General features: G+C 30.3%; 2 protein-coding genes across 3 annotated transcripts; one reads left to right on the top strand and one right to left on the bottom strand.

The window, feature by feature from the left end:
• The first annotated feature begins 1,350 nt into the window (after window positions 1-1,350).
• Window positions 1,351-6,061, top strand: LOC105259195 (lipase 3). The gene is made up of 9 exons (XM_011270982.3): window positions 1,351-1,673; window positions 1,788-1,970; window positions 2,651-2,852; window positions 3,097-3,211; window positions 4,234-4,480; window positions 4,561-4,719; window positions 5,024-5,108; window positions 5,249-5,409; window positions 5,738-6,061. The coding sequence occupies exons 2-9, from the start codon at window positions 1,809-1,811 to the stop codon at window positions 5,885-5,887; spliced, it is 1,281 nt and encodes a 426-aa protein (XP_011269284.1). The 5' UTR covers window positions 1,351-1,673; window positions 1,788-1,808; the 3' UTR covers window positions 5,888-6,061.
• A 2,178-nt stretch (window positions 6,062-8,239) lies between these two features.
• On the bottom strand, window positions 8,240-11,590 carry LOC105259196 (dynein light chain 2, cytoplasmic). Of its 2 annotated transcripts, none has more exons than XM_011270985.3 (3): window positions 11,247-11,590; window positions 9,934-10,046; window positions 8,240-9,250 (listed from the first exon to the last, which is right to left on the bottom strand). In XM_011270985.3, the coding sequence occupies exons 2-3, from the start codon at window positions 10,039-10,041 to the stop codon at window positions 9,089-9,091; spliced, it is 270 nt and encodes an 89-aa protein (XP_011269287.1). In that variant the 5' UTR covers window positions 10,042-10,046; window positions 11,247-11,590; the 3' UTR covers window positions 8,240-9,088. The 2 variants fall into 2 exon arrangements, with proteins under 2 accessions (XP_011269287.1, XP_011269285.1); XM_011270983.3 differs by having other exon boundaries at window positions 9,934-10,051; window positions 11,247-11,434.
• Between the last annotated feature and the right edge of the window lie 3,637 nt (window positions 11,591-15,227).

Raw genomic sequence — 15,227 nt, forward strand, 5'->3', positions numbered from 1 at the left:
CATTTATTTAATGTTTATTTAGGTGTTATCATGTTATACTTTTGTTCAGATTATTTGTGAGATATATATCATTGTAACATTAAATAATAAATTAACTACATTAACTAAATTAAATATATTAACTTCCGTAAATACGTTATGAGCGATCTAGGGAAAAATGCCGGCCAAATATTTTTGCTCGAGGGATGGCAACCGAAGTGTTACAATTTTATTAATAAATTACGAATAGATTGCAGAAGAACTGCATACATGAAAAAAATTCAAATTGATACAAAATATATTCGCAACATATGTTCGGCATATTTATTCAGGTGCAATAAATATGCCTTTCACGCGATTAAAACGCTCATTATCTTTTTTTACCAACACATAGCTTTAACACAGTACATTAGTGTTGCTTATCCGTGACCTTTGATATATAATTCTTCAAGTGTTTACATTCAATCATATGAAATATTTAACTATACAAATATTAATAACTGAAACATTAAAAAATGCATTGTTTTATATATTACACATCCAAAGCTTTGAAATTTAATTATTTTTTTACAAATTTTTAAATCGATCGGAAATATTTTTATAGAGAATTATTTATAATTCGTGACGTAAACCAATCCCCATGAATGACGATAAGATCAAAGAATCTTTTTCACGATACATATCGTTTATAAATGCGCTTAATTTTGAATTATTGAAACAAAAGTTATAACAAATTAGCAGATGGCATTCAATAAGATTAAAAGATAAAAGCAGAAACGGTAGACATTTTGATATATATATATAAATCAAATTGTACGGCATTGATATATATATATATATATAAATCAAATTGTACGGCATGCACATATATATATATATATATATATATATATATATATATATATATGCATGCCGTACAATTTGAGAAAATCTTTCGATGATTTGTTCGGATCTCATCTATCTGCAACGACAACATCAAAGAACAGCTATGTTCTTACCAATCTTCCTTTTTCCGTTCTTAGCATCCACAAATGCATTACTAATAGATACCTTGTTAAATATACCGAATAATTTGTTAGATATATCAGATCTGATACCAGCATTCCCAAATCAAAGTACTTTTACAGTCGAACGATCGAGTAGAGACGAACAATCGATTTATACCTGCGCCTTGCGATAAGATCCATAAATCTCTTTCGAATCTCGTTTCAATCTTAAGGTTACAACATGTCAATCACATTTCACTATCAATCACATTTCATTATCAAATCATTATCAGAAATTATGACAGATAAACATTCGATAAAGCATTCGATAAGGTGATATAAAACTGTAAACAAATTGATGATATATTTAATAGCTCCATATCATATGTATGCTATGACGTTGTCGTCTCAACGCGTGTCCATTCGCCCCCGAAATTCTAAGGAGGCGCGAGCCGAGCGCCCGCGCCAGATTGCGTACAGGATTACGAGAGTCGTATCAAAATCTCCGGAGAAACGAGTGATAATTATTATTTCGCGTTCTTAATTGTTATTTTTTGAGTCATTCATTTTGTACATTGGGCAACCCGTCGGAGAATCGGAACGAGGAGAAATCTTTCAACCGAAACGGCGCTTCCATTCCAGCCGCAGATTCAAATGCGGAGATAGCGCCCGAGGATCTTCGAGTCAGGGAATCAATTGTGTATCAAAGTATATACATATTTATATACATATATATATATATATATACATATACATATATACACGCTGCGCATTCAAGAAAATTACACAATTTTATTTCATGTCCAACAATCCATGCAACAGTAATCTCATCGAACGACAACGATGCTACTGCCAATCTTTCTCTTCTCAATTTTGACGTCCGTTAGGACAATGCCAAATCTAGTGTTTGATCAACCGGATATCTCATTGATAGATCACCAAATATCGGCAATCAAGAAATTTGTAGAGCCGCAAGCCGTACACCCAGACGCGAAGCTGAGCACTGTAAGTATTACATCTTTCAATTTTGTGCGTCAAAAATAAATTTGAAAGAAAGAAAAAAAATGTGTATGTGTGTGTAAATTGTACAAAAATATATATAATTTTCATCGTTTGAAACGATTTCTTAAATGATTTATATTTTCATCATCAAAAATGATTTATATGTTTCATCATCAAAAATGTATGATGTCAATTTCGAGAAACATTGGTTAAAGCATAAAAATTTCGTAAATTTTATCGTTTTTTTTTACCTAAAATTTGAGCTGTTCTAATCAATGTTCTAATAAAATTTAAAATTAAAATTTATTTAATTAATTTATATTGGTTCTTGTAAAAAATAACGAAAAATTTCTATAATTATTTGTAAAAATTTAAATTTTTTAGTGATAAAATAATGTATACTGAACAGATTTGATTTTTTTCTCTTCTTTTTTATATTTATATTGGCAGATATATCTTCTTCTAAATTTGTATTAAATTTTATTAGTTTATCTCATTAATATAAAACGTCTTATATATTAGATAATTAAGTTTAATATTAATTATAGATTTGATGACTACAGTTTTTTATCCAGTTTTTACAATCCATTAATTATAGATTTGATCGTTACATAATATAGTTTTTTATCCAATTTTTAACAATTTCTTACGATGTCAATTAGGAAGTTATCATTTTATTATAGCTGGAATTAGTGAACAAATATAACTATAATGGTCAGCTGCACGAAGTAATCACATCTGATGGTTATATTTTGGAATTACATCGGCTAATAGGACGAGTTAATTCCAGCGATTCGAAAGTGCAAAAACCTATTGCATTTTTGATGCCTGGTCTTATGTGTAGTTCGTCAGCTTGGGTCGTTAGCGGACCCGAGAAAGGTTTAGGTAAATTTACTATGTATATGTAAACTCTCTTTGGAAGTAAAATATTAATTAAAAAAAAAAAAATATTTTTTTAAAATTAAGTGATTTAATATCTCTGTCTCTGAATAGCGCGTAAAAATCATAAGTTGACAATTTTTATTTACAAAGAGTTCAAAAATTTTTAGCGTTCTCTAATTTCTATTGTTTTTATTAATTATTTATTATTATTTGCCTTTTATTATGTTAGAATTATCTTTAATTCTAGCATACATTTTGTCGGATGCGGGATATGACGTGTGGCTTGGTAACGCGCGTGGCACCTTATATTCACGTAAACATGTGTCTTTGTCTACCTTTGACAAAGAATATTGGGATTTCAGGTATTTCAGAACATACATACACACATGCACACACACGCGCGCGCGCGCGCGCGCGTGTGTATGTAAGAAAAAACATTACTAAAAATATATAATACTATTAATGCTAAAACATTTCGAGATAAAATTAAAATCAAGACCCTAGAAAGTATAAAAGTGTTGATACAGAGTTTGTCATACAGGGTTGTTACAACATCTTTTATATTATTTTTAAACATACGCTATGTGCTTTTATTACCGTCAGATGAGAGAGTTTAAACTTAAGCACATGCTAATTTTACTTGTCTTGTGTTAAAATAACTTTGTTACTTGTCTTGTGTTAAAATAACTTTGTTATATAACTTAAGATTATGTCCTTGCCATTGTAGCCTTATTATAAAATAGCATAAAAATGTATAAATAACTATAAATAATTTTATACATCACTCGATAAGAGAGAGAGATAGGAGATACTTTCTTCTCATCGAAAATTATTCAATTTGGAAATGTAATGTGACGACAAATTATCACAGAGAAATTTTTTAAGTTTTATTTTAAAATATTTTAAATAACAAAGTCTTAAAAATAATAATTTATCACACGTTTTCTCTCTCTTAATTATTTGATATAACGTCAAATTAGACGCATACATACATTATGATTAAATATAATATCAATAGGATTAATAATTTAAACTTTACGAATAATGTATTGTGTAAACACAATTATATGGGATATTTAAAAATTGACAAAAATGATACAAAATCTAAGAATCATACAAGTACAATAGAATATTTATACAAGTGCAATCAGAAAAAGCGATAAAGATATATCTCTTTTTTAATCAGCTTTTATTCATGACCTAAATATTATGATAAGTATTATAAAATATTATGATTTCTTGATGTTATCTCTAATATTGATATCTTTTTTATTTAAATATTTATTAAATATTGATTAAATATATATAATGTTTGTTAAATAAACATACATATTTAAAAATATTGCTTACATACAGTTATATCTTTTTTTTTTACTTGTTACAGCTGGCATGAGACTGGCATACGCGACCTCCCTGCGATGATAGATCATATCCTGGAGACTACTGGTCAAGAAAAACTGTTTTACTTGGGGCATAGTCAGGGTACCACAAACTTCTTTGTGATGGCGACGGAAATGCCTGAATACCAAAACAAGATTCAGGCGATGTTTGCCATGGCTCCTGTCGCTTATTGCGGCAAAGTATCGAGTGCACTTATGCAGTTACTTGCAAGGCTTACAAATTCCATTACCGTGTGTAATTCTAATCTAAATAGAAAAATTACAGTTATAATAAACTTTAAAGATTTCGTGGATCAAATGTTTTGTTGTAGACGATGATGAAATTAATAGGTCTGTACGAATTCGAGCCTACCGGCGAAGGGATGAAAGTATTCCAAGAATTAATATGCAGAGAAGACGCCATCACACAACCCTTTTGCTCAAACATGCTTTTCTTGATCACTGGATTTGACAAGGAACAATTTAACAATGTAATAAGGCTTTTAATGTCTTTTAATTATACTTTGAAGATTTAAATGATTATTTGCTAAAAAATATGATAGTTTTTCTATTATAATTATCATTTTATCATTTCTATCTTGCACTTGTGTAACATAAATTTATAATACTTGTAACATAATTTATAGTATAATTTCAAACATTAATTAAAAATTAATAATTAAATATATATATATATATATATATATATATATATATATATATATATTAAATAGTATCATGTTATTGATGTGACAAATATATTTGTATATGTATATTAATGTGCTATCTTTGCAGACTCTTCTACCGATAATCTTAGGACATGCTCCTGCTGGTGCATCAACGAAGCAAATGGTGCACTTTGCACAACTTGTCAAAAGTGGTAAGCATTTATTTGTATTAATGTGCTCGTGTTATGCTTAAAAAAATAAAACAACATATCTCTATTATATTGAAATTTTAAAACATCTTTCAAAATTTTATAAAATATAATATAAAACAATAGAACATTTCTGTTATCAGGAGGATTTATTACATCAGGAGAGTTTAGACAATTCGATTATGGATTGCTCTATAATAAAATAAAATATGGTTCATTTAGACCACCAATTTACGATTTGAAAAAAATACATGTACCAGTTTCATTGCATTACGGCAGCAACGATTGGATAGCGGACGTCAAGGTTCGTAACTTTTTTTTCACACACATATTAATTTATTTCACGTATGTTTAATATTTGTCAAGATACTATTTTCTCGTGAAGAAAAAAGAAATATAAGTTTATATATGATACTATATATATACGAAGAAAGAGCAGAGAGATGAAACATAATGGAAATATTCCTACATTTCATACAAGATCACATTACAAAATTTTAGATAAAATAAAAAATATCTTGGAATATATATATATATATATATATATATATGTAAATTCTAGATAAACTTAAATAACACATATACGATATGATTGTAATTGCACAAATAATTGTATTACGTTTTTTCCATAGGATGTGGATAAATTATACACAAAACTTGGCAATCCATTCGGTAAATTCCGTGTGCCGTATGATAAATTTAACCATTTGGATTTTTTGTGGGCTAAAGACGTAAAGAGTCTTCTGTATGACAAGATATTGAGTCTAATGACACATTTCTAAAGATAAACGTCCAATTGTTTAATGAATTGTTAATGAAATTTTATTAAAAATTTATTAGGAGAGACCGATTCTTGATTACGTGCATTGGATCAATTAAGGAAATTGTTCGATCAAGACTTTTATCACAGATCAAGTTTGCGATTACTGAATAAACTCTCTCTATCACTGAACCAATATCAGATCCTTCTCTATTCGCCTTAGCATAAAGATTCTACAAAAAAAACCTGATAATGTTTGCGAAGAATTAATAATTATTTTTTTTAATCTTGCGCGTCCATGAAATAATTTATTTAATTAGTAATATAATTAAAACTTCACTTTTAAATAAATCTTTAACTATGGCCCGCTATATATAAGCAATATTTTAATGTTTTATAATATTTATTCGTGCGATATCCACTTTTTACTTTAATTATTCCAATTTCCAGTTATCAAAAATAATGTGATAATAAATTAAAAATAAATTTTCTATATATATACATACATACATATATATATATATATATATATATATATATATATATATATATATATTGAAGAAAAATGTAGTATTTTTTTATAACTTTTTAATTTATGTGTCTTTATAAAACTGAAAAGTATATATTTATCTATAATTATATACAAAAAGTATATAATTCATTAAAAATCAAATAATATATCAATAAGCTAATAATAATCTAGAATGTATATTAATAAATATAATTATTGACGTATATACGAATTTTAATTTCAAGTAAAATGAAGGAAAAATGGATATGTCACAGAAAAATAATTATAATAATTCAAAAATTAGGAAATTTTAAAAGAAAATAAACATTGCTTTTACATGTACAAGAAAGAGATTATATATGTGTATATAAATACAAACGTATATATGATATTGCGCTGATATATTGTTAGGGACGGAAATGTGAAATATAGGTAACTTAACGAAGTTACACAAATTATACAGGACACACAGGTAGTTACCTAGTCGACCACTCTATTGTGAATCGCAAGGTTGAATTTTATCGAGACAACGCATTATTGATGTTCTCGCAATATCATGTGAGTAGGTGTCAGTGTGTGCGTAGGAAGATGTTTGTGTGCATGCGAACACGTGTATTCGCGACTCCAATTTATTTTCCCCTCTCTGTTATTTTAGCTTCATAATTTTTGAGAAACTTCGATCTCGTGACATTCAACATCGCACTGTGTAGAGGACAAAGTTTCGCTCTTTCTCTTCTAAGCTACCTATACATTTTGCGCCTCGCGGAAAAGGAAAGTACATCGTTTCGTTGTGTGGAACTGATTTTTATTGTTAAGCACAATAATATCCATCTGCTTTTACCGCATCTTCTGCATGCAGACTCGATCGCGAAAGTATTTCTCGGGATCGGCGGTAGTGGAAAATACAGAGTGATTCCCACGTCGAGAAGCTCGACTCCTCAAAAAGTACATACACTGTCATACTGATAACACATTTAGTTTTTCACTTATTAGATCTTCGAGATAATACGAAAAATATTTCGATTTCTGATACTTTGCAGTGTTTTGAAATGTAGGCAAGCGAGTATGACAACCACCGCCTAACAGCATAACAGGTTCTTCGGCCAGTTCATTTAGAACAGTCTATTAACAACATACTTCTTGAACCAATCTCATGTAGCAAGAACGGCGAAAGCATAACGTACATCATATAACACCGTAAAGATACAGCTCACATCCTGTGTGTTACTATTTATATATGCAATATTTATGCATCTCAATAAAACTGCTGGAATATATGTACAATATAAATAAATTAAAAAGAAAAACGTAATAACATATCAATCAACTCAGATATTTTCAGATATTCTCGGTAACAAATCGATTTTCAGTATTTGATTTGATTTTTTCTTTTTTTTTATCCGTCATGGTTTTAGTTTTGAACACTTTCTGCTACACATATTTGCTACTTATAAAAGTGGCATTTGTGTGTAAATATTTCTATTTAAAAAAAAATTATGCATGGTGATAATATTTTCGTTATTATTTAATAGTCAGTCTAAAATTTGAACAATGTAGCAACGTTTAAGATAATCAAATACTGCATGAAAAATTGTTTGAAGATTGCACTATATATAAATAGTATATTATATGTATAATCTATATTTATTATATATATATATAAGTACCATAATATGGAGTGTTGAATATTACATAAAAGATAAAATTTAATATGCAGAAGGTGATATTTTTTTCTCTGGAAACGAATGTTATATTTTAAGTATATACATCGTTTCGAGATAAAATGTTTTTTTTGTCTTTTTTGCATTGTAGTCTGTGCACGATATAAAAATTATGAAGGTAGAGCAATGAACGAGTCAGATATTGTTATTCAATAGCATATTAGTTTTATATCGATCGAAATAAAGTTGTTATTAATAAGAGTCTGTGTACGATGATGATATCGTACGTCGAGAGAAAGATTGAGCTCTTTTCTTGCTTTCAATTATTTAACAGTTCTTAATCTAATCAAAAATGTCAGTCGCTGTAGGAAATACAAAATCAAGTTATGTAGTATACGCAAGAGACTATGGTTTCTGAGTAATATAAAATAACAATTGCAGAGACAATCAATCTCGTTGGGCTTACATTCATTATTGGCGATTAGCTACGGATACCATGTATTTCCAGTTTTACGTAGAATATAAAGCAGGGCACATTTCGTGTGTGAACCCATCTAACGCGAAGTATATGCAGTGCACTTAGAGTGTTATTTGAACACTATATATTAAACAATTACGCTAAAATTTGCTAATTTAAAATCGCCAGTATTGAACTCAACCATATTTTGCATATTCACCTAATAATATAAAACAAGAACACAACAAACTTGTTGGCATACAAAATACATTTTAACATGTAAGATTTGTATGTCATTTCTTTCTTTTTTTTCCCAGTTTATCTCCCTACCCTTCGGTATGTGTTTCTCTAGAATTTGTTTCGCATAACGACGAACAATATATCAAGTTGGAAACGTTAATATTTCTCTTTACTTGCTTATCGGGCACATGCGTTGCTTTTTAAAATAAATTTTTTTAATGTATACATAATGCATAATGAAGTTCCTTTTACACATGGTGGTGATTTTAAATGTGTGTATTTTACGTAGTGAGCAAGGGAGGGAGGGAGGAAGGAAAAAGGAAGGATGGAATTTAGGAGGATAGAGAAACGAGCTTATCCGCTCTTAAAGAGGAGAATGGCTACCTGACCAAGGTAGAAATAGATAAAATGTCTTGTTTCGTGCGTCACGTAGCTACCGAAATTACGTCCTACAATGCAATGCCACGTTGGATTGTACTTCTTATCGAATTCTTTCTTGATAAACGCCGCAATGTCCTGAAAAAAGCAAGATTGATATTAATGGTTAAATCAATATAATGATATTGATCTAACAATCTCATCATGTACTACTTAAGAATTTACATATAATGATACATATATATAATACATCTCTTACTTTCAGAGAACAAAATCCATTTTTAACAATTTTAAGATAATTAAATTAAAATATTAAATTTTCTTATATATAAGAAGCTTTCAGATTTATTAAATTATTACAAAGAAAAAAATCTTATGTTTTATAATAAGTTATTCCAAATATCAATTGATATTCCTTGAATTCTTTAGCACTTCTCTTAAATTATAAATTCTCGATATATAAATGCAATATTATACTTTCTATTAAGATGTAGCCTACACAAGTATACAAATAAAAATTCTTGCCAAATATAAAGGCTAATCTAGGACTCTAATGAGTCTTTTGAAACAAATTTTGACAGATAAATTTAATTATAGCTTAAAGTATAATTTGAATTGAAATTTTTTAAACTATAAATATAAAATATAAAAATAAATCTTACTATATTAGAAATTTAATATATATCTATGTAAAATATATCTATATATACTACGATCATGACTTCAATATGCTGTTTCACTCAGAATATATGTTAACATAATATTCAGAATGCATTCTAATTCAGCGATATATATAAAATAAAATTATGAAAAGTACATACCTTTTCTATATTATATTTTTCAAGAGCTTGAGTAGCGCAGTCCACAGCATCTTGCTGCATCTCCTCTGACATATCAGCATTCTTGATTACTGCCTTTCGGTCCGACATTTTGTCTGTGCTAGAACAAATAAACTATAATCATTATCATCATTTATTGAAATACAATACTTTTAATGTACATATTATATGAAAAGTAATTATCAATATGTTTTGTATTATGAAAGTAACACTATTAAAAAATCTATTATGTATGTGTATATATTTGTGTGTGTGTGTGTCAAGAAAATATATTACAAATGAACATTTTGAAAGTGGTGTAAATTCACATTATGAGAGAAATATAAATTTAAATAAATTGCAAACACACGAGATGGGGCTCCATCACTTTTATCTACATTTCCACCACTTTCAAAATAAGTGATTTATTTATAAATGACATTATCCACGCATTTTGAACTTAGAGTTAAATGCCACGCGCAAATTAAGGACTGTTTGGCATTCCCCACGCGCGTACGTTATCGAGAAATCGAGAAGATAAACCTGGACCGAGGCAAGCGCACGACTTTGACAGTAGCATACACGTTCGACGCCGGCATGACAATACGGCAGTAAATTAAGTGCGGGTAACTCTCGCTTCGTAAGCAAGACAAGGAGAGAAAAAGACAGATAGAACCGAAAGACAGAGAGAAAGAGAGAGAAAGAGAATTCTGTCGCTCGCGCAAATAGTGAATAAGAAAGAGAGAGAGAGAGAGAAGGATAAAAGAGCTAGATAGACATAGATAGAGCGAGGCATTCGGAAAAAAGAAGGAAAATGAGGGGGAGGAAGAAAGAGAGAGAGAGAGAGAGAGAAAGAGAGAAAGAAAGACAGAGAAAGAGAGGCAGCAGGAAAGACAGAGCGAGCGAGCGAACGGTTTAAAGAGGGAGGGACGAAAGGCGCGGGAGGACGGTGTGTTTTGTCGATATGAGACAATAAAGAAATAACAATTTGGCCGGCACGCGAGGTGCACGGATAGCGAAAGTGGGTCGCGACGTCAAAGCGCTGACGGCGACGAGCAACGTCCCTCGCCGATCCTTCTCATCCCCAGAGCAGAGAGGGCGATCTTGAGGCTTACATCTTTTTCTCGTATATTTTTTTTTTTGACGTAAGAGAAGGCGCGCGAGCCGGACAACCGATCCGGCGAGGATCCGGTGGCCGCTCTATAGCTGTCGAGAGGAAGGGAGAGGGGGATATAAATACAAATATGTATATCTCTGTTGCAACGCGTATCAGCGATACGACCGGGATGACGCTCCCACGCGTACGTTTTCTCTACCTTTTCTCGTTGACACCGTCTCCAGCGGATCGCACGATACAACGGGGCTCGCCCTCCTCTCCGGTCCGTGTGAGTGACTGGCCGTACGTGAGTCCGGCCGTTTATTTAGCGCGCGCGTTTGCGATACGCGACGAATGCGTGCCGCGAGTAGACGCGACAGAGACGAGTCTTGATAATAAACGGACGGCGATCGTCGCTTCCTGCCGCTTGCTGTCCGATTCACGCTGCCGCTGCTTCGCACACTCGGGAAATTTTGGGCTCGCTGACTCCGGGGGCCAAGAGAGAGAAACGATAACTCCGCGAATCGGGCTCGAGACTGAGAGTGCGGACAGTCGCCGCGCGATGCCGGCCTGCGATTGGACGGCCGGTAGGGTCTTCTATCAGGTGCCTCTATCGGCCCGGCGTGCCCTGCGAGATGACGCGCGAAAAAACAAACGCTGAATTTGTGCGCGAAAAAATTCGATCCGATCACGGACGACTATTTATCGTACTAGAGCGCTAACGAGTCGATGCGAAGCGATGAGCGAAGTTGGGACGGTCACTTGTAATGGGCGGAATATAATTGCTGCTTTTGTGGGTAGAATGTATCCAAAATATGAAATTAATACTTGTTTGTAGCTATCAATCAATACTCTGACATGAGCATATATTGATGTAGATTTATTTCATAAATAAAAACAAAAATGAAACATAAAAAATAAAAACATAAAATAATAGGAATTGTTCTAAATAATTATGTGTAACAAGTTGTGTCATAAATCGAAGCCTACATTTAATTATAAAATAAAATTATACTCTATTGTGCGTACTGCGTCAGTTTTATTAAAATTCATCTTTCGAAAAAAAAAACTTCAATTTTTCTTATCGTCAACGGACGAAGTTTGCATCATCAGCTAAATTTTGTATAATTTATATATAATTGCGTCTCAACCATGAATATCGTAATACTTTGTTGTGAAAATATCTGATATGGATGTGCTGTAAATTATGTCTATAATGGCATTTCTCGCAAACGAAATATCATTTGAAACTTATTATTGTATAATTAGTCTACGTAGTTGACGTAACAAATGTATTTTTTCGAAGCGTTATTTTATTCATATCAACTATTAATAATTAAATACACACGTTGTAGGATTTAAAGTGCAAAATATCTTATTATTAAATTTAATTAATTGATAAGAATTTATCAAACATTGTCGTTCCCTTCCAGTAGCCTATTTTCTAACTTCGTAAGTTGCTTAATAATTTTTTAGCAATGTAACGATACGGACAATGTATCATTGCGATACGTAATGATAAGGATAATGTGTCATTGCGCAAATAAAACATATTTGAGAATAGCTATGCAAGAATCCATTATAATAGCGATTTTATCGTTAAAAATTACGAAATAAGAGTACATCGAATACTTTTTAATATGCAAGCGTATATAATCGAACGTATAGTTTCATTGCATATCGATAAATAATAGAAGCAAAAGCGCTAGTGGTTGATTGCATTTATTTTTTATGAGTGTATTCGCAAAATACGGAAGGAAATTCCAAATTTTGTTACCCGTATTGAATTTTCTAGAATTGATGTAAAAATGATTAATACTTCAATAATAATAAAATAAAATTTTTTTATAAAAATGTATTGTTATTTATTAAAAAATAGCGTAGAATGTGTTCTTGAAAAAAAATTTTGTTTATTGAATGCGCGAAATTTCCGCTTTCATCTATCTTTTTTATCATATAATATAAAAATATATAATATAAAAAATATACAGAGATCCTTCAGCCAAAGTAGGTAGTGAGTTGATATTGGGTGATTCTGATCCCGATTATTACGAGGATGATTTAACAAATGTTCCTTTTACTCACAAAGGATATCCTCGATTTATAATAAATAGGTACATTATTTTCTAAATTACGTTGATTATATATGCACAATTTATTAATATTATCGCATTATAAGATCGATGTAGCTAATAACACTTTCTGTAAAAATGGCTGCCAAGCTATCGTTGATACAAACACCTCTGTGATAACTGGACCAGTAGCAGAAGTTGCAGCCATTAATAAACAAATTGGAACTATTACTATTGATGGACAGACAATAGTAAGCTAATCATCATACTATTCACTATGACACAATTTTCTATAAGAATTTTCTATAAGAAGATTATAAAATGCTATTGAAATATAAATTAATATTTTCTAAATTATTAATTAATGTAATATTATTTTTTCAAAGGTGGATTGTAATAATATTTCTTAATTACCTGAAGTGGAGTTTAATCTGGATGATGAGAATTTCTTTCGATGAGTTTTTCTGGATGATGATAAGATATTTTATAGTTTATATAAAATTAAGAAATGATTTCAAGCTTCATAATTCAAAAAATACTTCATGGAAAAATAATTTATTATAGTGTTTTGGAAAGCTCTCGAGGTAGGTTATAAAAATATGCAATGAAAAATAGGCAGTTCCATTTAAAAAAATGCATTTCAGGTCTGGATCACCTATTTCCGGCCGGAACCAGAAGTTGAAAATATCACCATTCGATAGAGGATAGAGCGTACCCGATTTATAATAAAATGTTTTTACTTTTTTGAAATAACCACTTCTGTAGTTTTTAAATAGATGATACGTCTGAAACACCCTGTATATACCCTGTATATACATTGTAAATAATTTTTTAATATATATATATATATATATATATATATATATATACAAACACACATATATTCTAAAAGTAATATATAAAAATATAAGTTTAGTATTTTATAAAAAAAAGATTAATTTTTCAAGAACTATCATATTGAAGTGATAAATAGTTATACGATCTCTCACAAAGCACTTTGAGAACAAAGTCTTTGAAAAAAATGATAAAAGTTGATGATAGCGATAAAAATAAATATTAAGTACATTTAAATGAATTATAGACTTCTATAGAACAACGATATTAATCTACGTTTCGGATCATCACTTAAACAGATGTCGTTGGACGAACTTAATATATTTATTAAATATTATTAATTATTAATTTAATGTTATCTTTTGTTTAAAGGTAGACTGTGATCGAATTCCTCAATTGCCTATAATCACTTACCGGTAAAGATTACATCGATGAGAGGAGTGCTAAGTAAATTATTTAAATTATTTAAGTATAAGAAGATTACATTGCCGATTTAATTCTGCACAGTTCTTACAATGATATTACTATGTATGAGCAGCTTTGGACTTGACGTAGGAGATGGAATAGATTGGATCTTTAGGCAGTACATTTATTAGCCATTATTATACTGATATGCAGAATGACCGAGTGAAATTTGCTTTGGTGAAATAAAACTAAAAGTGTCATTTGTTAAGTTCATTGTTGCACGACTATTTATAGCATAATAATTTATTTTCCGAAACGCTAATCTCTCCCTCATTAATCACGCACACATATAATAATTTATTTTAATACAATTTGTGCTAATTAAAGAAAAAATATTAAACAAAATGTTTATCAATTTTGATTGATCGATGGAAACCCGGATATTTTGAATCGACATGCGCGCGATCGTATACAGAGTGTCCCAAAAGTCCCGGACCGGTCGAATATATTTCATAAACTATGCACTTTAGAAAGAAATGTTTCAAACAAAAGTTGTATGGCTTGAAGGGGGCCATCAGATAGTGGCAATGATTTGACATGGGAGAGTCATTTAAAAGTCACGTGAAGATCATCGTCAATTTCTTAAATGGAATCCCCTATTTTTTATTACATATTTATGTACCTTATCTCGAGAGCTTTCCAAAACACTATAATAAAGTATTTCTTCATTGAGTACAGTTCAATCAGTTATGAGGCTTGAAATCATTTCTTAATTTTGCATAAACCAGAAAATATCTAGTAAAATATTCATTTTTCGATTATCTTACCTTAATAATTTTATGTAAAAAATAATGAGAGGAATCAATTGGTGTAAAGAAAACACATAGTTG

The sequence above is a fragment of the Camponotus floridanus genome, unplaced genomic scaffold (assembly GCF_003227725.1).
Source record: "Camponotus floridanus strain SB8 unplaced genomic scaffold, Cflo_v7.5 scaffold66, whole genome shotgun sequence".
Classification (NCBI taxonomy): Eukaryota; Metazoa; Arthropoda; class Insecta; order Hymenoptera; family Formicidae; genus Camponotus; species Camponotus floridanus.

Excerpts from the sequence above, each read along its gene's own strand:
- LOC105259196 (XM_011270985.3), bottom strand. The coding sequence starts at position 10,041 with ATGTCGGACCGAAAGGCAGTAATCAAGAATGCTGATATGTCAGAGGAG. Across the intron at positions 9,251-9,933 it reads AAAAATATAATATAGAAAAG|GACATTGCGGCGTTTATCAA; the intron begins GTATGTACTTTT and ends TGCTTTTTTCAG.
- LOC105259195 (XM_011270982.3), top strand. The coding sequence starts at position 1,809 with ATGCTACTGCCAATCTTTCTCTTCTCAATTTTGACGTCCGTTAGGACA. Across the intron at positions 2,853-3,096 it reads CGGACCCGAGAAAGGTTTAG|CATACATTTTGTCGGATGCG; the intron begins GTAAATTTACTA and ends CTTTAATTCTAG. Across the intron at positions 5,109-5,248 it reads TGCACAACTTGTCAAAAGTG|GAGGATTTATTACATCAGGA; the intron begins GTAAGCATTTAT and ends TTCTGTTATCAG.